The sequence below is a fragment of the Salvelinus fontinalis genome, unplaced genomic scaffold (genome assembly GCF_029448725.1).
Source record: "Salvelinus fontinalis isolate EN_2023a unplaced genomic scaffold, ASM2944872v1 scaffold_0001, whole genome shotgun sequence".
NCBI classification, from domain to species: Eukaryota; Metazoa; Chordata; class Actinopteri; order Salmoniformes; family Salmonidae; genus Salvelinus; species Salvelinus fontinalis.
This window is the reverse complement of record NW_026600210.1, coordinates 339,874-361,971: the sequence shown is the minus strand read 5'-3', so window position 1 is coordinate 361,971 and position 22,098 is coordinate 339,874. Positions and strand designations below refer to the sequence as shown.

General features: G+C 45.0%; 1 protein-coding gene across 1 annotated transcript; it reads right to left on the bottom strand.

The window, feature by feature from the left end:
* Positions 1–49: 49 nt before the first annotated feature.
* On the bottom strand, positions 50–21,779 carry ints14 (integrator complex subunit 14). Its single transcript, XM_055910127.1, has 12 exons — positions 21,696–21,779; positions 18,504–18,750; positions 15,354–15,461; positions 14,088–14,243; positions 12,511–12,629; positions 11,066–11,208; positions 8,095–8,187; positions 6,834–6,978; positions 5,727–5,860; positions 4,484–4,602; positions 4,021–4,086; positions 50–991 (listed from the first exon to the last, which is right to left on the bottom strand). The coding sequence occupies exons 2-12, from the start codon at positions 18,726–18,728 to the stop codon at positions 743–745; spliced, it is 1,557 nt and encodes a 518-aa protein (XP_055766102.1). The 5' UTR covers positions 18,729–18,750; positions 21,696–21,779; the 3' UTR covers positions 50–742.
* Between the last annotated feature and the right edge of the window lie 319 nt (positions 21,780–22,098).

The window sequence follows — 22,098 nt, the reverse complement described above, 5'->3', positions numbered from 1 at the left end:
AGATTAATAAAATACTCATCGTTCACACAGCGATGGGGGGGGGGGGGGGGGAAAGAAACCTTTTTTTTTAATCATTTATTCATTAGGAAAGTTATAAAAACGATATGTACAAAAACACACGCGAAGCCATAGGACTTAGCTTCGAGTTAACAGTTGGTGTGCCATTCGAATAGTCCCAAACGGTACCCTATTCCCTATATAGTGCACTACTTTAGACCAGAGCCCTATGGCACCTTGTTCCCTATAGAGTGCACTACTTTAGACCAGGAATATATAGGGAATATGTCCCCAAGTATCTGGGCTTTAGTGATCGACGGGTCTCCTCAGATCCAAACTGCCATTAGACAACTCTGCAATCATTTTGTCAGAATACAGCCGTTACTCAAAATACAGCATGTCGTTTTTCATTATTTCTAAATGCAAACGGAAGGGGGGGGGGAGGCCTCTTCGGTACCTCCAATGTATTGAGCTGTTGTAGACGAGTGAATTTAGGCTTTTTTCTCCCGGTTGCTTGATCGTTTTTATTTCGATATTTTCTGGAATTACATTTCCGTCCGTAACGGGAGTAAATGAAGATAGTTACCCACTAAATATGGAGTTTCACTGAGCATCTAATGTCTCTTTTTACAACGCTGTCATGGCAGTTTGAATCGGGAGTTTCCGGGGGGGGGGGGGGGCGTTAGAGAGGAGACAGGTCAACATCTTTAAAGCCCAGATACTGATGCCATTTCAGAAGCTCTCTCTACATGCCGGCTCCTCCCCCAGAGAAGTCGGTGTGCATGGGGTTGATGTTCTGGTCGAAGGCGGCGTACTGGGAGTCTCCTGTGGAAGCTAGTTTCAGCTGCTTGGCAGCGTGCGACAGCTGGAAGGCTGCGTCAGGGTGAGCCGTGTCCGGCAGTAGGGTACACTCCCTCTCTAACAGCTCTGCAACTCCCTTCAACAGCTCCCAGAAACCAAACGCCAGCGCTGCCTTACGCAGACGGTTCAGCTCCTGGTGGGCAGATAGAGACACACAACTAAATAAATACCAATCACTTCAGCTCCTGGTGGGCAGATAGAGACACACAACTAAATAAATACCAATCGCTTTTATTCACCGAGTACAGTTGAAGTCAGAAGTTTACATACACTTAGGTTGGAGTCATTAAAACTCGTTTTTCAACCACCGCAAATTTCTTGTTAACAAACTATAGTTTTGGCAAGTCGGTTAGGACATCTACTTTGCATGACACAAGTCATTTTTCCAACAATTGTTTACAGACAGATTAATTCACTGTATCACAATTCCAGTGGGTCAGAAGTTTACATACACTAAGTTGACTGTGCCTTTAAACAGCTTAGAAAATTATGTCATGGCTTTAGAAGCTTCTGATAGGCTGATTGACATCATTTGAGTCAACTGGAGGTGGACCTGTGGATGTATTTCAAGGCCTACCTTCAAACTCAGTGCCTCTGCTTGACATTATGGGAAAATCAAAAGAAATCAGCCAAAAATTGTAGACCTCCACAAGTCTGGTTCATCCTTGGGAGCAATTTCCAAACGCCTGAAGGTACCATGTTCATCTGTACAAACAATAGTACGCAAGTATAAACACCATGGGACCATGCAGCCGTCATACCGCTCAGGAAGGAGACGCGTTCTGTCTCCTAGAGATGAGCGTACTTTGGTGCGAAAAGTGCAAATCAATCCCAGAACAGCAGCAAAGGACCTTGTGAAGATGCTGGAGGAAACGGGTACAAAAGTATCTATATCCACAGTAAAACGAGTCCTATATCGATCGACCTGAAAGGCCGCTCAGCAAGGAAGAAGCCACTGCTCCAAAACTGCCATAAAAAAGCCAGACTACGGTTTGCAACTGCACATGGGGACAAAGATCGTACTTTTTGGAGAAATGTCCTCTAGTCTGATGAAACAAATATAGAACTGTTTGGCCATAATGACCATCGTTATGTTTGGAGGAAAAAGGGGGAGGCTTGCAAGCCGAAGAACACCATCCCAACCGTGAAGCACGGGGGTGGCAGCATCATGTTGTGGGGGTGCTTTTCTGCAGGAGGGACTGGTGCAATTCACAAAATCATCATGAGGATGGAAAATTATGTGGATTTATAGAAGCAACATCTCAAGGCATCAGTCAGGAAGTTAAAGCTTGGTCGCAAATGGGTCTTCCAAATGGACAATGACCCCAAGCATACTTCCAAAGTTGTGGTAAAATGGTTTAAGGACAACAAAGTCAAGTTATTGGAGTGGCCATCACAAAGCCCTGACCTCAATCCTACAGAAAATGTTTGGGCAGAACTGAAAAAGTGTGTGCGAGCAAGGAGGCCTACAAACCTGACTCAGTTACACCAGCTCTGTGAGGAGGAATGGGCCAAAATTCACCCAACTTATTGTGGGAAGCTTGTGGAAAGCTACCTGAAATGTTTGACCCAAGTTAAACAATTAAAAGGCAATGTTAACAAATACTAATTGAGTGTATGTCAACTTCTGACCGACTGGGAATGTGATGAAAGAAATAAAAGCTGAAATAAATCATTCTGACATTTCACATTCTTAAAATAAAGTAGTGATCCTAACTGACCTAAGACAGGGAATTTTTACTAGGATTAAATGTCAGGAATTGTGAAAAACAGTTTAAATGTATTTGGCTAAGGTGTTTGTAAACCTCCGATTTCAACTGTATATTTACAGACCCAGAATGTGACTTGGTGAATTGGTGCTGCTAGCAATAGACAACATATAGAGAGAATACAGAGGAATTTACACCCATTATAGAATGAACAGATCAGTTTACATCCATTATAGAATGAATAGAGTTTACATCCATTATAGAATGAATAGATCAGTATTTACATCCATTATAGAATGAATAGATCAGAGTTTACATCCATTATAGAGTGAATAGATCAGTTGACATCCATTATAGAGTGAACATAAAAATAGGCAGTCAGAACGAGACGGCAGGCGGTCAGAACGAGACGGCAGGCGGTCACAGAACGAGACGGCAGGCGGTCACAGAACGAGACGGCAGGCGGTCACAGAACGAGACGGCAGGCGGTCAGAACGAGACGGCAGGCGGTCACAGAACGAGACGGCAGGCGGTCACAGAACGAGACGGCAGGCGGTCACAGAACGAGACGGCAGGCGGTCACAGAACGAGACGGCAGGCGGTCAGAACGAGACGGCAGGCGGTCAGAACGAGACGGCAGGCGGTCACAGAACGAGACGGCAGGCGGTCACAGAACGAGACGGCAGGCGGTCACAGAACGAGACGGCAGGCGGTCACAGAACGAGACGGCAGGCGGTCACAGAACGAGACGGCAGGCGGTCACAGAACGAGACGGCAGGCGGTCACAGAACGAGACGGCAGGCGGTCACAGAACGAGACGGCAGGCGGTCACAGAACGAGATGGCAGGCGGTCAGAACGAGACGGCAGGCGGTCAGAACGAGACGGCAGGCGGTCAGAACGAGACGGCAGGCGGTCACAGAACGAGACGGCAGGCGGTCACAGAACGAGACGGCAGGCGGTCACAGAACGAGACGGCAGGCGGTCACAGAACGAGACGGCAGGCGGTCAGAACGAGACGGCAGGCGGTCACAGAACGAGACGGCAGGCGGTCACAGAACGAGACGGCAGGCGGTCACAGAACGAGACGGCAGGCGGTCACAGAACGAGACGGCAGGCGGTCACAGAACGAGATGGCAGGCGGTCAGAACGAGACGGCAGGCGGTCAGAACGAGACGGCAGGCGGTCACAGAACGAGACGGCAGGCGGTCAGAACGAGACGACAGGGAGAAGAACCAGGATTGTGTTCATTAGGGCACAACATCAAAACGTTGTAAAATGTTTTGCAACTGAAAATTATATGATTCTACCTCCATGTTTGCAACCATTTTATGCCTACTGAACATGACCCAGGTTTAAAATCAGGAAAACAAAATGATCCATCCCAGAACTTTCTCACTGGTGAATATTTCCTTGTATGTGTGTTTGTTTGTTTGTGTCTCAGACAGCGACTACCTTGTAGAAGGTCTGGGTCTTCTCTGGCAGTTTCCTGGCGTTCCTCAGGATCTTCTGCACATCAGTCTGTTGATTGGTTGACACACAGGAAGTCAAACACGGCTAGCTTCTATTTCCACAGCCCGTTATCTCTACCTGCAGTCCGCTAGCTTCTATTACCACAGCCCGTTATCTGTACCTGCAGTCCGCTAGCTTCTATTACCACAGCCCGTTATCTGTACCTGCAGTCCGCTAGCTTCTATTACCACAGCCCGTTATCTGTACCTGCAGTCCGCTAGCTTCTATTACCACAGCCCGTTATCTGTACCTGCAGTCCGCTAGCTTCTATTACCACAGCCCGTTATCTGTACCTGCAGTCCGCTAGCTTCTATTACCACAGCCCGTTATCTGTACCTGCAGTCCGCTAGCTTCTATCTGTACCTGCAGTGTGCTAGCTTCTATTACCACAGCCCGTTATCTCTACCTGCAGTCCGCTAGCTTTGATCCAGACAGTGACGTTCTGAGCGTAGCTGCGTTTGATCTTAGGCTGCAGAGGGAAGGGACTCTTACTGTCATCCTCCCCGTACGGGTTCTCAGCTGCATCTGAAAGAGAGAGGTGTGGTTAAAGTCAGAAAAACACGCTTCCATTGTCATGTGGTAGAACTCTGAACAGGTAGGGGGGGGTAGTTACCTGATATAGGTCCTAGCTGAGACACCTTGCCCAGCCAGGGTAAAGGAACTCTGAACAGGTAGGGGGGGGGTAGTTACCTGATATAGGTCCTAGCTGAGACACCTTGCCCAGCCAGGGTAAAGGAACTCTGAACAGGTAGGGGGGGGGTAGTTACCTGATATAGGTCCTAGCTGAGACACCTTGCCCAGCCAGGGTAAAGGAACTCTGAACAGGTAGGGGGGGGGTAGTTACCTGATATAGGTCCTAGCTGAGACACCTTGCCCAGCCAGGGTAAAGGAACTCTGGACAGGTAGGGGGGGGTAGTTACCTGATATAGGTCCTAGCTGAGACACCTTGCCCAGCCAGGGTAAAGGAACTCTGAACAGGTAGGGGGGGGGGGGTAGTTACCTGATATAGGTCCTAGCTGAGACACCTTGCCCAGCCAGGGTAAAGGAACTCTGGACAGGTAGGGGGGGGGGGGTAGTTACCTGATATAGGTCCTAGCTGAGACACCTTGCCCAGCCAGGGTAAAGGAACCCTGGACAGGTAGGGGGGGGGGGGGTAGTTACCTGATATAGGTCCTAGCTGAGACACCTTGCCCAGCCAGGGTAAAGGAACTCTGGACAGGTAGGGGGGGGGGGGGGGGGGTAGTTACCTGATATAGGTCCTAGCTGAGACACCTTGCCCAGCCAGGGTAAAGGAACCCTGGACAGGTAGGGGGGGGGGGGTAGTTACCTGATATAGGTCCTAGCTGAGACACCTTGCCCAGCCAGGGTAAAGGAACTCTGAACAGGTAGGGGGGGGGGGGGGTAGTTACCTGATATAGGTCCTAGCTGAGACACCTTGCCCAGCCAGGGTAAAGGAACCCTGGACAGGTAGGGGGGGGGGGTAGTTACCTGATATAGGTCCTAGCTGAGACACCTTGCCCAGCCAGGGTAAAGGAACTCTGAACAGGTAGGGGGGGGGGGGTAGTTACCTGATATAGGTCCTAGCTGAGACACCTTGCCCAGCCAGGGTAAAGGAACCCTGGACAGGTAGGGGGGGGGGGGGTAGTTACCTGATATAGGTCCTAGCTGAGACACCTTGCCCAGCCAGGGTAAAGGCTCGGGTCCGGGCTCAAATAGAGACATCATGAGATTAGACTTCTTCTTGCTGTCTGCCTGGGAATACAGCATCCCGTACCACTCTGGGCTACAGAGGGGAAATGTCAAAAATATTAAACAATTACAGTGTCATTTCCCCAGATTTGAAACCTTTATTCAAGGTTTCAAAGACCTCTCTGATGAGGACAATCTAGCCGTCCTGTTGGGGGAGGACGCAGAGAGCTGTGGGTTGGCAGCGCACTACATTGCTGCCTGCCATAAGTTGAGGGACAGTGTCTGACAGACCAATCAACCTGCACATGTCCTCTACTATATGCTTATTACTATTGTTGAATGTGTTGGTTATTTTGACACTTAGTTATTGTTGTTACTGTTGTCCTGTTGACAACTTTGATTCTTATTATGTTAATATTGTAAATCTCCAATAAAGCAAATTGAATTGAGAGAAAAGAATAAAACAATATCTTACCCAGTGCCACCATGCCCTCTACCTTTATAACATGCTATAAGCATGTTATGAACCTTTATAACGTGTTATAACAGAACGTAGTACTATCTTACCCCAGCTGCACCAGAGACACCATGCCCTCTACCTTTATAACATGCTATAAGGATGTTATGAACCTTTATAATGTGTTATAACAGAACGTAGTACTATCTTACCCCAGCTGCACCAGAGACACCATGCCCTCTACCTTTATAACATGCTATAAGGATGTTATGAACCTTTATAATGTGTTATAACAGAACGTAGTACTATCTTACCCCAGCTGCACCAGAGACACCATGCCCTCTACCTTTATAACATGCTATAAGCATGTTATGAACCTTTATAATGTGTTATAACAGAACGTAGTACTATCTTACCCCAGCTGTACCAGAGACACCATGCCCTCTACCTTTATAACATGCTATAAGGATGTTATGAACCTTTATAACAGAACGTAGTACTATCTTACCCCAGCTGCACCAGCGCCACCATGCCCTCTACCTTTATAACATGCTATAAGCATGTTATGAACCTTTATAACATGTTATAACAGAACGTAGTACTATCTTACCCCAGCTGCACCAGCGCCACCATGCCCTCTACCTTCAGACTGCCATGGAGTAGGACACAGAAGTTGGGGACCTTCCCTGCCTGCTGGTTGGCTGATGTCTCCTCCTCTGGTTCCTCTGTGGTTCCTGGACCCACATCATCCACCTCTGGAACCAAGAACACAACAATAAACTCATTAGAACACTCGTTTTAAACATTAGAACATTCTTTTAGAACACTTATTTAGAACATTAGAACATAATTTTAGAACACTCATTTAGAACATGAGAACAGTCTTTTAGAACACTCATTTACAACATGAGAACATTATTTTAGAACACTCATTTAGAACATTATTTTAGAACATTAGAACATAATTTTAGAACACTCATTTAGAACATTAGAACAGTCTTTTAGAACACTCATTTAGAACATGAGAACAGTCTTTTAGAACACTCATTTAGAACATTAGAACACTCATTTAGAACATTAAAACAGTCTTTTAGAACACTCATCTAGAACATTAGAATATTCTTTTAGAACACTCATTTAGAACATTAGAATATTCTTTTAGAACACTCATTTAGAACATTAGAACAGTCTTTTAGAACACTCATTTAGAACATTAGAACAGTCTTTTAGAACACTCATTTAGAACATTAGAATATTCTTTTAGAACACTCATTTAGAACATTAGAATATTCTTTTAGAACACTCATTTAGAACATTAGAATATTCTTTTAGAACACTCATTTAGAACATTAGAACAGTCTTTTAGAACACTCATTTAGAACATTAGAATATTCTTTTAGAACACTCATTTAGAACATTAGAATATTCTTTTAGAACACTCATTTAGAACATTAGAATATTCTTTTAGAACACTCATTTAGAACATTAGAATATTCTTTTAGAACACTCATTTAGAACATTAGAATATTCTTTTAGAACACTCATTTAGAACATTAGAATATTCTTTTAGAACACTCATTTAGAACATTAGAATATTCTTTTAGAACACTCATTTAGAACATTAGAATATTATTTTAGAACATTAGAATATTATTTTAGAACACTCATTTAGAACATTAGAATATTCTTTTAGAACACTCATTTAGAACATTAGAATATTCTTTTAGAACACTCATTTAGAACATTAGAATATTCTTTTAGAACACTCATTTAGAACATTAGAACAGTAATTTCAAAGGATATTTTAGAAGACTAGAACACGATGTTGGTATTAGTTAAAAGGCCAGGACAGATTAGAAACGGTAACTTACCTTTATTGACAGCGATAGGCAGGACCAGGTGTCTGGACATGACAGGAGGACTGGAGATGTCTCCTATCTCTATGAAACCAACGATCTCCAGATCTGGAACACAATTTGGTACTTACTTTTACTTGAAGTGGAATGGCAGTATACACAACATACAATAACACATCTAAAATAAATTCAACTGTGAAAGTTCATCAAGTCATCGAGAAACTGTGAAAGTCTAAGAGAGAGTTGAACACAGTTGAAGTGAAGGAGTCTGGTGACTGGGCTGGTAGAGAACACACAGCGCCTATTGAAAGTCTGTAAACCCTTGAACTTCTGTTCACATTTTGTTGTGACAGCGACTCAGAGTTTCATGCATTTAAATAAGGACTTTTGCCACTAATCTACACACCAAAAACACAAATCCACACACAAAAAACATTCTCAATCCCCCCTTAGATAATACTTGGTGGAAGCATCTTTGGTCAGCCATTACAGCTGTGAGTCTGCTGGGATTAGGTCGTTACCAACTTTGCACACCTAGATTTGGTCATATTTGACCATAATTTTTTTACAAAACTCTGTCAAGTTTCTTGGGAATCGTTGATGGACAACACACTTTAAGTCATCGCACAAATGTTTGATTGGATTGGGGTCAGATCTCTGATTGGGCCACTCCACTGACTGGATTGGGGTCAGAGCTCTGATTGGGCCACTCCACTGACTGGATTGAGGTCAGAGCTCTGATTGGGCCACTCCACTGACTGGATTGAGGTCAGAGCTCTGATTGGGCCACTCCACTGACTGGATTGGGGTCAGAGCTCTGATTGGGCCTCTCCACTGACTGGATTGAGGTCAGAGCTCTGATTGGGCCTCTCCACTGACTGGCTTGAGGTCAGAGCTCTGATTGGGCCTCTCCACTGACTGGCTTGAGGTCAGAGCTCTGATTGGGCCTCTCCACTGACTGGCTTGAGGTCAGAGCTCTGATTGGGCCTCTCCACTGACTGGCTTGAGGTCAGAGCTCTGATTGGGCCACTCCACTGACTTCGGTTCATTGGCATGCTGGAAGTGTTAGCTTTTTTCTTCAAGGACTTTTCTGTATGTTGCACCATTCATTTTCCCTTCTATCCTGGTCACATGTATAACATGATACTGCCACCACCATGCTTCACCGTAGTGGTGATGTGCCTGTTAGGGACTGTATGATAGGATCACTTAGAGAGTCTGTTAGGATCACTTAGAGAGTCTGTTAGGGACTGTATGATAGGATCACTTAGAGAGTCTGTTAGGATCACTTAGAGAGTCTGTTAGGATCACTTAGAGAGCCTGTTAGGGACTGTATGATAGGATCACTTAGAGAGTCTGTTAGGGACTGTATGATAGGATCACTTAGAGAGTCTGTTAGGATCACTTAGAGAGTCTGTTAGGGACTATATGATAGGATCACTTAGAGAGTCTGTTAGGGACTGTATGATAGGATCACTTAGTTAGGGACTGTATGATAGGATCACTTAGAGAGTCTGTTAGGGACTGTATGATAGGATCACTTAGAGAGTCTGTTAGGGACTGTATGATAGGATCACTTAGTTAGGGACTGTATGATAGGATCACTTAGAGAGTCTGGTAGGGACTATATGATAGGATCACTTAGAGAGTCTGGTAGGGACTGTATGATAGGATCACTTAGAGAGTCTGGTAGGGACTGTATGATAGGATCACTTAGTTAGGGACTGTATGATAGGAACACTTAGTTAGGGACTGTATGATAGGATCACTTAGAGAGTCTGTTAGGGACTGTATGATAGGATCACTTAGAGAGTCTGGTAGGGACTGTATGATAGGATCACTTAGAGAGTCTGGTAGGGACTGTATGATAGGATCACTTAGAGAGTCTGTTAGGGACTGTATGATAGGATCACTTAGTTAGGGACTGTATGATAGGATCACTTAGAGTCTGTTAGGGACTATATGATAGGATCACTTAGAGAGTCTGTTAGGGACTGTATGATAGGATCACTTAGTTAGGGACTGTATGATAGGATCACTTAGAGAGTATGTTAGGGACTGTATGATAGGATCACTTAGAGAGTCTGTTAGGGACTGTATGATAGGATCACTTAGAGAGTCTGTTAGGGACTGTATGATAGGATCACTTAGAGTCTGTTAGGGACTGTATGATAGGATCACTTAGTTAGGGACTGTATGATAGGAACACTTAGTTAGGGACTGTATGATAGGATCACTTAGAGAGTCTGTTAGGGACTGTATGATAGGATCACTTAGAGAGTCTGGTAGGGACTGTATGATAGGATCACTTAGAGTCTGTTAGGGACTGTATGATAGGATCACTTAGAGAGTCTGGTAGGGACTGTATGATAGGATCACTTAGAGAGTCTGGTAGGGACTGTATGATAGGATCACTTAGAGAGTCTGGTAGGGACTGTATGATAGGATCACTTAGAGAGTCTGGTAGGGACTGTATGATAGGATCACTTAGAGTCTGTTAGGGACAGTATGATAGGATCACTTAGAGAGTCTGTTAGGGACTGTATGATAGGATCACTTAGAGAGTCTGGTAGGGACTGTATGATAGGATCACTTAGAGAGTCTGGTAGGGACTGTATGATAGGATCACTTAGTTAGGGACTGTATGATAGGATCACTTAGAGAGTCTGTTAGGGACTGTATGATAGGATCACTTAGAGAGTCTGTTAGGGACTGTATGATAGGATCACTTAGAGAGTCTGGTAGGGACTGTATGATAGGATCACTTAGAGCACAGGTGTCAAACTCATTCCACGGAGGGCCGAGTGTCTGCGGGTTTTCGCTCCACCCTTGTACTTGATTTATGAATTAACATCACTAATTAGTTAGGAACTCCCCACACCTGGTTGTCTAGGGCTTTATTGAAAGGAAAAACCAAAAACCTGCAGACACTAGGCCCTCAGTGGAATGAGTTTGACACCCCTGATTTAGCGAGTCTGTTAGGTACCTGTGAGGATGTGTCGGGGCATAGGGTCGATTTCTTCATCCAGGAAAACAGGCTCAGGTCTGGGGAACACCTGGACATCAGAAGCCAGGTTCCCACAATGCAGTACAGCAGGGAACGGGGAGTAGGCCGCATCTATCAGACGCCTGTATAACACACACATATACCACACACACACACACACACACACACACACACACACACACACACACACACACACACACACACACACACACACACACACACACACACACACACATAGCGCAGCACAGTGTCAGGATTTACCTAGGGGTCATGATCGGGGCTGTACAAATGTTTGGTGTATTAGAATAATTGATTATGCTTATGTTATATTATTAGAATGGGAGGGGTTATAAGACCCCTCCCTCCTTACATTTATAGGGGCATAGACTACAGATTAACAATACAAATTCATTGTAGAGGTTTAGTATTCCACAATTGTTTTTAGTTCTCTCTCTATTTCATTATGAAGAGGCCCCTCTGAGTAATGTGTGACTGTGAAGAAGGAGCTCTGCAGGGGAGGAGATAAGACTAGTCAAACATTCCACAATAAATCAGCTTTGGGGAGTGGACGTTTACTGCTAAGTTTAAGATAAGACTAAAAGCCATCGTTTATATAGGGGTTTTTGGTCTCAGGAGTAAAAAGGTAATGACTAGTTAGTGACATCACTGAGGCGGGACTTCGGTTTAATAAAACAACTTGAGACCTTTTGTTTGAGGCAGAACTTACTCTGAAACATGTTCCTGTTTGTCAACTTCTGTCAACTTAATAAAGGTTTTTGAATGATTTAATTAAAGATATTGTCATAATGCTAATTTCACCAATGAACCCAATGATTGACAAAGAAGGACGTAAGGAACGAACCCTAACAACAGCATGGAAGGGGCAGTAGGCCTCATCTATCAGACTCCTGGACAGACAGATCAGTTTGACCATTAAAGGGGAAACAAGACACAAGCTGAGAGAAAGAACTAGCCTGGACTGTGACGTTCCTGGACTGTGACGTTCGCTTAACCTGACAGATTATCTCTAGTTTAACCTGACAGATTTTTAAAAAAATGGGGATGTTTTTATTATGCTAATTAGATTTCCGCAGGTCCACGGACATCGACTCTAGTTAAGAATCCATGTTACCACAGAAACGGACTCAAACGAATGAATGCCCGGCCTTCAGTCAGCTGTACGTTCCACAAACCCTTTTTTTGAGTGGGGGGGTGGGGGTGGGGGGGGGGGGGGGTGGGGGGGTATGACTGTTATTTTATTTTCATGACGGTCATCTATAACGGTCGGTTCCACGGTAATTGTGCCAGCTCTAGCTAGGTCCCAGAGAAAAGGTCAGATGCTGTTTCCACGAGTTCAGATTTATCGTCCACCCTGAGAAGTACATGCAGAGTTTGAAGGAAGGTTCTGGGGTTGACATACGTACCCGAACATGGACTGGACGCTCTTCAGACAGAGCTGGCCTTCCATAGTGAAGATCTGTCCATCGCCTCCGTTCAGTTGGAGCAGCTGCTCCAGGTTATGCATCGTGTCTGTCATCTGTAACTATAGAAGAACGAAGAACAGGGGGATATAGTGGAGAATCCAGTGGTCTGGAGCTAACAGAACATCCGGTAGAATATCAGCCAGGAATATTTGCCGTATTGCTGTGGATTTAGCTAGCCAGCGATAAGCATTAGAGGCTAACACCATTTTTTTTTGTTGACACATTTGCAGCTTGCTAAGACCAACTAACACCAACGAACTACACAAATAATATAGAAAACATGGATTTATATAAAGACACAAAGTGGAAAGCTGCGTCATTCTTGTTTGAAACAATCTGTTGACTGTGTGCTGTTTGGCCAATAGGGCCAGAGTGACAGGGGGCGGGGACTGCGTGCTGTTTGGCCAATAGGGCCAGAGTGACAGGGGGCGGGGACTGCGTGCTGTTTGGCCAATAGGGCCAGAGTGACAGGGGGCGGGGACTGCGTGCTGTTTGGCCAATAGGTGCAGAGTGACAGGGGGCGGGGACTGCGTGCTGTTTGGCCAATAGGGCCAGAGTGACAGGGGGCGGGGACTGCGTGCTGTTTGGCCAATAGGGCCAGAGTGACAGGGGGCGGGGACTGCGTGCTGTTTGGCCAATGGGGCCAGAGTGACAGGGGGCGGGGACTGCGTGCTGTTTGGCCAATAGGTGCAGAGTGACAGGGGGCGGGGACTGCGTGCTGTTTGACCAATAGGTGCAGAGTGACAGGGGGCGGGGACTGCGTGCTGTTTGGCCAATAGGGCCAGAGTGACAGGGGGCGGGGACTGCGTGCTGTTTGGCCAATAGGTGCAGAGTGACAGGGGGCGGGGACTGTGTGCTGTTTGACCAATAGGGCCAGAGTGACAGGGGGCGGGGACTGCGTGCTGTTTGGACAATAGGTGCAGAGTGACAGGGGGCGGGGACTGCGTGCTGTTTGACCAATAGGGCCAGAGTGACAGGGGGCGGGGACTGCGTGCTGTTTGGACAATAGGTGCAGAGTGACAGGGGGCGGGGACTGCGTGCTGTTTGGACAATAGGTGCAGAGTGACAGGGGGCGGGGACTGCGTGCTGTTTGGACAATAGGTGCAGACTGAATCTGGAGGAACTGCCTGGTTGAGTGACAGGGGGCGGGGCTTGCTGTGAGTGGGATTGAGATTGGCCAAAAGAGATGGAGAACTCTCTCAACTTGACCATTCAACCTAAATGTTATTATTTTTTATTTTTTTTAACTAGCGTTAAAGACAGCGATATGGATATTGCCCGTATCAACACCTTTTGATAAAAACCTGATTGACCGTGCAGCCCTATCAGTCACCTTGCCAACAACACAGTAGCAGATAGTTGTTTAATAGTGAATCTGCTTCTTGTCTAAGATGTACGGGCGCAACACTAGCCCCTATATCTAGCTACTGCCCTCTACTAACCATTACACATAAACAATTAGGTGTGATCAGGTCTATAAGGACGATCGGTAGCTATTCAGAGTAGTGTTGTCGTACCTCCTCCGCGTTAGCGATGCACATGATGAACAGCTTGGCAGGGAAAGGGAAGGGCAGGGGGAACTTCTTGTCCTCCGGGCGTCCTTTCAGAGTCTGTAGGGAGTGTCTCAGAGAGCCTTTACCGATCCCCAGGGAGCCGTCTGTTACCAACACCACCTGTAGGCCACCAGATCAATAATCAATAATCAATCTAATAGTCTGTAGGGAGAGTCTCAGAGAGCCGTCTGTTACCAACACCACCTGTAGACCACCAGATCAATAATCACTAATCAATCTAATAGTCTGTAGGGAGTGTCTCAGAGAGCCTTTACCGATCCCCAGGGAGCCGTCTGTTACCAACACCACCTGTAGACCACCAGATCAATAATCAATAATCAATCTAATAGTCTGTAGGGAGTGTCTCAGAGAGCCTTTACCGATCCCCAGGGAGCCGTCTGTTACCAACACCACCTGTAGGCCACCAGATCAATAATCAATAATCAATCTAATAGTCTGTAGGGAGTGTCTCAGAGAGCCTTTACCGATCCCCAGGGACCTGTCTGTTACCAACACCACCTGGTGGCCACGAGGAAAACTGCAGCCATATTCACCAACATTCCCCTGCATTTAACTATTTTAGTAATTTTATCAGACGCTCTTATCCAGAACGACTTACAGTCAAGTACATGTATCTCCAGGTAGCCAGGCGGGACAAGCACATGTCAGAGTAAGTCAATGCTGTCAGGAAACCACCAAGGTCAGGGGTCACTGAGACCAGGAAAATCTAGGATGATCTCGATAAATGACCCAGGGTGTGTGTTATAACTCCTAGGTGTATGTCTCCCTGTAAACCACGGTGTCCATAATGAGTTCAGCAATGTTCAGCAGTAAACATAGACTATTATTGAACAGTGGAGACGTAAAAAAAAAGGTATTGGATAATGAATTGGATAATGTATTGGATAATGAATTGGATAATGTATTGGATAATGAATTGGATAATGTATTGGATAATGAATTGGATAATGAATTGGATAATGAATTGGATAATGTATTGGATAATGAATTGGATAATGAATTGGATAATGTATTGGATAATGTATTGGATAATGAATTGGATAATGAATTGGATAATGAATTGGATAATGAATTGGATAATGAATTGGATAATGAATTGGTTAATGTATTGGATAATGTATTGGATAATGTATTGGATAATGAATTGGATAATGAATTGGATAATGTATTGGATAATGAATTGGATAATGAATTGGTTTGAAGGAGCACCTGTGTGGGACAGGCGTGACCCCACTCCTGCTGCATCACAGTGCTGATTCCGTGTAAAGCGGACTCCAGACACGTCTTGTCGTAGTCCTCCAGGTTGCTCAGGGCTTCCTGCAAAGCAGAGGGAAGGACACGATTCAAAAACATTACCCTGACATTACCCTGGCCGCACAGAACATTACCCTAACATTACCCTGGCTGCACAGAACATTACCCTGACATTACCCTGGCTGCACAGAACATTACCCTGGCTGCACAGATACATTACCCTAACATTACCCTGGCTGCACAGAACATTACCCTAACATTACCCTGGCTGCACAGAACATTACCCTAACATTACCCTGGCTGCACAGAACATTACCCTGGCTGCACAGATACATTACCCTAACATTACCCTGGCTGCACAGAACATTACCCTAACATTACCCTGGCTGCACAGAACATTACCTTAACATTACCCTGGCTGCACAGAACATTACCTTAACATTACCATGGCTGCACAGAACATTACCCTAACATTACCCTGGCTGCACAGAACATTACCCTAACATTACCCTGGCTGCACAGAACATTACAATGACATTACCCTGGCTGCACAGAACATTACCCTAACATTACCCTGGCTGCACAGAACATTACCCTAACATTACCCTGACATTACCCTGGCTGCACAGAACATTACCCTGGCTGCACAGAACATTACCCTGGCTGCACAGAACATTACCCTAACATTACCCTGGCTGCACAGAACATTACCCTGACATTACCCTGGCTGCACAGAACATTACCCTGACATTACCCTGGCTGCCCAGAACATTACCCTAACATTACCCTGGCTGCACAGAACATTACCCTAACAATACCCTGGCTGCACAGAACATTACCCTAACATTACCCTGACATTACCCTAACATTACCCTGACATTACCCTAACATTACCCTAACATTACCCTGGCTGCACAGAACATTACCCTGACTGCACAGCACATTACCATAACATTACCCTAACAGCACAGAACATTACCCTAACATTACCCTGGCTGCACAGAACATTACCCTAACATTACCCTGGCTGCACAGAACATTACCCTGGCTGCACAGAACATTACCCTAACATTACCCTGGCTGCACAGAACATTACCCTGGCTGCACAGAACATTACCCTGGCTGCACAGAACATTACCCTAACATTACGCTGGCTGCACAAAACATTACCCTGGCTGCACAGAACATTACCCTGGCTGCACAGAACATTACCCTAACATTAACCTGGCTGCACAGGACATTATCATAACATTACCCTGGCTGCACAGAACATTACCCTAACATTACCCTGGCTGCACAGAACATTACCCTGACTGCACAGAACATTACCCTAACATTACCCTGACATTACCCTGGCTGCACAGAACATTACCCTGGCTGCACAGAACATTACCCTAACATTACCCTGGCTGCACAGAACATTACCTTAACATTACCCTGGCTGCACAGAACATTACCTTAACATTACCCTGGCTGCACAGAACATTACCTTTACATTACCATGGCTGCACATAACATTACCCTAACACTACCCTGGCTGGACAGAACATTACCCTAACATTACCCTGGCTGCACAGAACATTACCCTGGCTGCACAGGTACATTACCCTGGCTGCACAGGTACATTACCCTGGCTGCACAGATACATTACCCTGGCTGCACAGATACATCACCCTGGCTGCACAGAACATTACCCTGGCTGCACAGAACATTACCTTGACATTACCCTGGCTGCACAGAACATTACCCTAACATTGCCCTGGCTGCACAGAACATTACCCTGGCTGCACAGAACATTACCCTGGCTGCACAGAACATTACCCTGACTGCACAGAACATTACCCTAACATTACCCTGGCTGCACAGAACATTATCCTAACATTACCCTGGCTGCACAGAACATTACCCTGGCTGCACAGAACATTACCCTAACATTACCCTGGCTGCACAGAACATTACCCTGGCTGCACAGAACATTACCCTAACATTACCCTGGCGGCACAGAACATTACCCTGACATTACCCTGGCTGCACAGAACATTACCCTGGCTGCACAGAACATTACCCTAACATTACCCTGGCTGCACAGAACATTACCCTAACATTACCCTGGCTGCACAGAACATTACCCTGACATTACCCTGGCTGCACAGAACATTACCCTGGCTGCACAGATACATTACCCTAACATTACCCTGGCTGCACAGAACATTACCCTAAAATTACCCTGGCATTACCCTGCCATTACCCTAACAGCACAGAACATTACCCTGGCTGCACAGAACATTACCCTGGTGTTAGCCAGACCTGTGTACCTGTAGTGTGTTGTAGTCCCTGGTGTTAGCCAGACCTGTGTACCTGTACTGTAGTCCCTGGTGTTAGCCAGACCTGTGTACCTGTACTGTAGTCCCTGGTGTTAGCCAGACCTGTGTACCTGTAGGGAGTTGTAGTCCCTGGTGTTAGCCAGACCTGTGTACCTGTAGGGAGTTGTAGTCCCTGGTGTTAGCCAGACCTGTGTACCTGTAGGGAGTTGTAGTCCCTGGTGTTAGCCAGACCTGTGTACCTGTAGGGTGTTGTAGTCCCTGGTGTTAGCCAGACCTGTGTACCTGTACTGTAGTCCCTGGTGTTAGCCAGACCTGTGTACCTGTACTGTAGTCCCTGGTGTTAGCCAGACCTGTGTACCTGTACTGTAGTCCCTGGTGTTAGCCAGACCTGTGTACCTGTACTGTAGTCCCTGGTGTTAGCCAGACCTGTGTACCTGTACTGTAGTCCCTGGTGTTAGCCAGACCTGTGTACCTGTACTGTAGTCCCTGGTGTTAGCCAGACCTGTGTACCTGTACTGTAGTCCCTGGTGTTAGCCAGACCTGTGTACCTGTACTGTAGTCCCTGGTGTTAGCCAGACCTGTGTACCTGTACTGTAGTCCCTGGTGTTAGCCAGACCTGTGTACCTGTACTGTAGTCCCTGGTGTTAGCCAGACCTGTGTACCTGTACTGTAGTCCCTGGTGTTAGCCAGACCTGTGTACCTGTACTGTACTGTAGTCCCTGGTGTTAGCCAGACCTGTGTACCTGTACTGTAGTCCATGGTGTTAGCCAGACCTGTGTACCTGTAGGGTGTTGTAGTCCCTGGTGAAAGGCACCAGTAGCTCCCACAGAGAAGAGAAGGCCACCAGAGAGGTGAATTCCAGTTTGTAGTTGTTCGCCATGTGTTCGAACAGCATGGTGAGTCCGGCCACAGCTAAGTGCTTCCTCTGCAACTCCTCGGTGCACTGCTCCTGAGAGACCGGCCGCGTCATGGACAGAGACGCGTCCATTAGCACCACCGTCGGCATGATGACGCTGACGCGGTTTCCACTAAAGCAGAATGAGTTTAATGAAGCCTTCCACAGTCTCTCGATGTGTGAATACAACACAGTCTACAATGGGAAACCAGAACCCTGGAGAATATGGAACCGTGTGTCAGTCAGAATAAACTTTTATTTTTTTAAACGTTTGAATTAAAGGTTCGTGGGGCATCTTGTTTATCAACCGGCTTCTGATATAAACAAATAATATATGCCAGGAAAAGAAACTGAAAGAGACAATGGAAAAAACGAAGACATATTGAGGTTAAACAATAGAATAGGGCCAAAACCACCCCTCGGAGTAATCTTTGGGGGATTTTAGTTTTTTGGTCAAAAGAGGCTGTAAAATTAACAGGAATTCAATAAAGTTTTGAAAAATGAAATAAAAACCACTGGTTACCAGTGGTGGGTTTGAGACCACCTCAAGCGAGACCGATTCCAGAACAAGACCGGAGCAAAACAAGACCTTGTCAAGACCAAACAGAAGGGGGGGGGGGGCAGAGAAAGCGTCAAGACCAAGAACAATGCTAGTCCAATTCAAGACCCAGAACAATGCTAGTCCAATTCAAGACCCAGAACAATGCTAGTCCAATTCAAGACCCAGAACAATGCTAGTCCAATTTAAGACCCAGAACAATGCTAGTCCAATTCAAGACCTAGAACAATGCTAGTCCAATTCAAGACCCCGAACAATGCTAGTCCAAATCAAGACCAGAACAATGCTAGTCCAATTCAAGACCCAGAACAATGCTAGTCCAATTCAAGACCCAGAACAATGCTAGTCCAATTCAAGACCAGAACAATGCTAGTCCAATTCAAGACCCAGAACAATGCTAGTCCAATTCAAGACCCCGAACAATGCTAGTCCAATTCAAGACCAGAACAATGCTAGTCCAATTCAAGACCCAGAACAATGCTAGTCCAAATCAAGACCCAGAACAATGCTAGTCCAAATCAAGACCCAGAACAATGCTAGTCCAAATCAAGACCCAGAACAATGCTAGTCCAATTCAAGACCCAGAACAATGCTAGTCCAATTCAAGACCATGATTGTAATTGTGTCAAATCGCCATCATAATAAAACTTCAAAATGTCCAGTATTTCTGTCTTTATATTTCAGAACAACATTCTGGATTCTGTAAACATTCAGAATCTAAAGAGACTCTCCACAAACGATCACTACCTCAAACGGTTCCCTAAATAAATAGATAGAAATACAAAATGTCTTCCAACTTTGTCGGTCTCCCCTTACTAACAGTAAGCGTGCTACTTTCAAACTATTTCCCCCCCACTCTTCCCAACTAGGGGACAACGGGCGCGACAAGGTTTGAGGATATTATTCAACAAAAGTAAAAGGACAGTAATGTTACGTGTAAAATAGAAAACCCAGGTTTCAATAGGCAATAAATCATGTATCATGAAAGGAATGTGGATATTACTTTCAGAATGATTGACAATGTTGGGATCGCATTCCTTCAATCATTCATTTTCATCCAGTGGAGGCTCCTCAGAGGAGGACCATCCTACTCAATGAATTTAATTTAAAAAGTTTAACATTTTAAAAAAGCATCCTTTTTAGATAAAGCTATACTAAATATATTATTGTCACCGAATAATTGGTTAAAACACTCTGTTTTGCAATGAAGGTCTCTACAGTAGCCTCAACAGCACTCTGTAGGGTAGCACCATGGTGTAGCCGGAGGACAGCTAGCTTCCGTCCTCCTCTGGGTACATTGACTTCAATACAAAACCCAGGAGGCTCGTGGTGCTCACCCCCTTCCATAGACTTACACAGTAATTATGACAACAAACTATCAGAGCTCTTGCAGCATGAACTGACATGTTGTCCACCCAATCAAAGGATCAGATAATGAATATAGTACTGAAAGCATAAGCTACAGCTAGCTAGCACTGCAGTGCATAAAATGGGGCCCACCGGTGTAACTGCTAAACTGCTTTCTGACTGTACTGTGTGATTGTAGCAGGTTTACTAACACGTTAGTACTATTACGTTGACTAGGACGTGACACTGATGTAGGTTGTGTGTAGCGGTTAGAGGTCATGAGGTCATGATATGAAGGTTTGGCTTGGAAAGGTCTTTTCACCTGGTCACAGACAGCTGATGTGTTTGTGTACTGAAGTCCAGAAGGTGAAGGGAAAAGGTGAGAGAAGGAGAGCGCTTAGATAATAGCGAGAAGGAATGATATATTCAATATATATATTATATATATATATTCAGGAAAGTGATCATGCTGTTTGTATGCGGCTGCTATGAAAGTGAAGGGTGTATTCATTCTGTCCATTCTGTTGAAAAACATTTCTTAAATCAGAAGCAAACAGAACAAAACCGGGATAAACATACCTGAATTTGTCCAATAGAAACTCTCATTTGCAACTGTTGGGTCTAATGATTACACCCTAGATCAACGAGATGCAGGCCAGAGGGTGGAAGGAGGTATTGAATGTGTCTCTGTCACCTTGATTACTCAAAATCCTCTCGACCTGTTGCACCTACTAGGTTGTAGCAACCTCATACAGGGAACATTCTAGTATCATGTAGTAGCCTAAACCTATCGCTGTTACGTTGAACTGGGTGAATGGAATATGAATGACAGTTATCCAATATGCTGTAATAGAAATAAGGCCGTGTTCATTAAAAAAAAACATACTAATTCTCCCTCATTTTAAACTCCACCGACCGCCACTGTCTGTCATCCCAGATTGAGAAACAAGCCCAGCTAAACATGTCAGGCCGGCTATCCGTCTCGGCTATCCGATCCTTTCAATACGGCTAGCTAACGAATCTCGGCAGGGTGATAGCTAGCTTTGAAATGAACCTTTATTTGAGGACAGAGTTTAACTTGCAAATAAATAGTATAGATAGAATGATGTATTATCCCGAGCAGGTATTTAAAAAAGTTATATCATGAAAACGACAAACAGAAAGATTCATACCCATCAATGTAGAAATCGTCTCGATGGATTTGTACTGTTCACTATTATGTCCGTGCGGAAGCCTTCCTTTCCCCCCATTAGTTCCTAGGGCGAGAAGCACATCCGAGACTTTCCAGATTAGAAAACAGACGGTGAGGTTCTGACAGCCACTGACGAGACAATAAATTCAACCATTATATCAATGAACAGATTAAATCAAATTATTTAAATTAAATATAAATTATAAAACAAAATCTATTTTTGTTTGAATTACCGAATGTCCATTCCGTTACATCTTCATTTTTTCTATTTCTTATCGCTCTGTCATATAATCTCTTAAATTAAATATATTTTTAATAGGGGCCTACTTGAGAAAAGTATAAATGAACTAAGCATTCATCTATAAATGCATCTTACCTGTCTT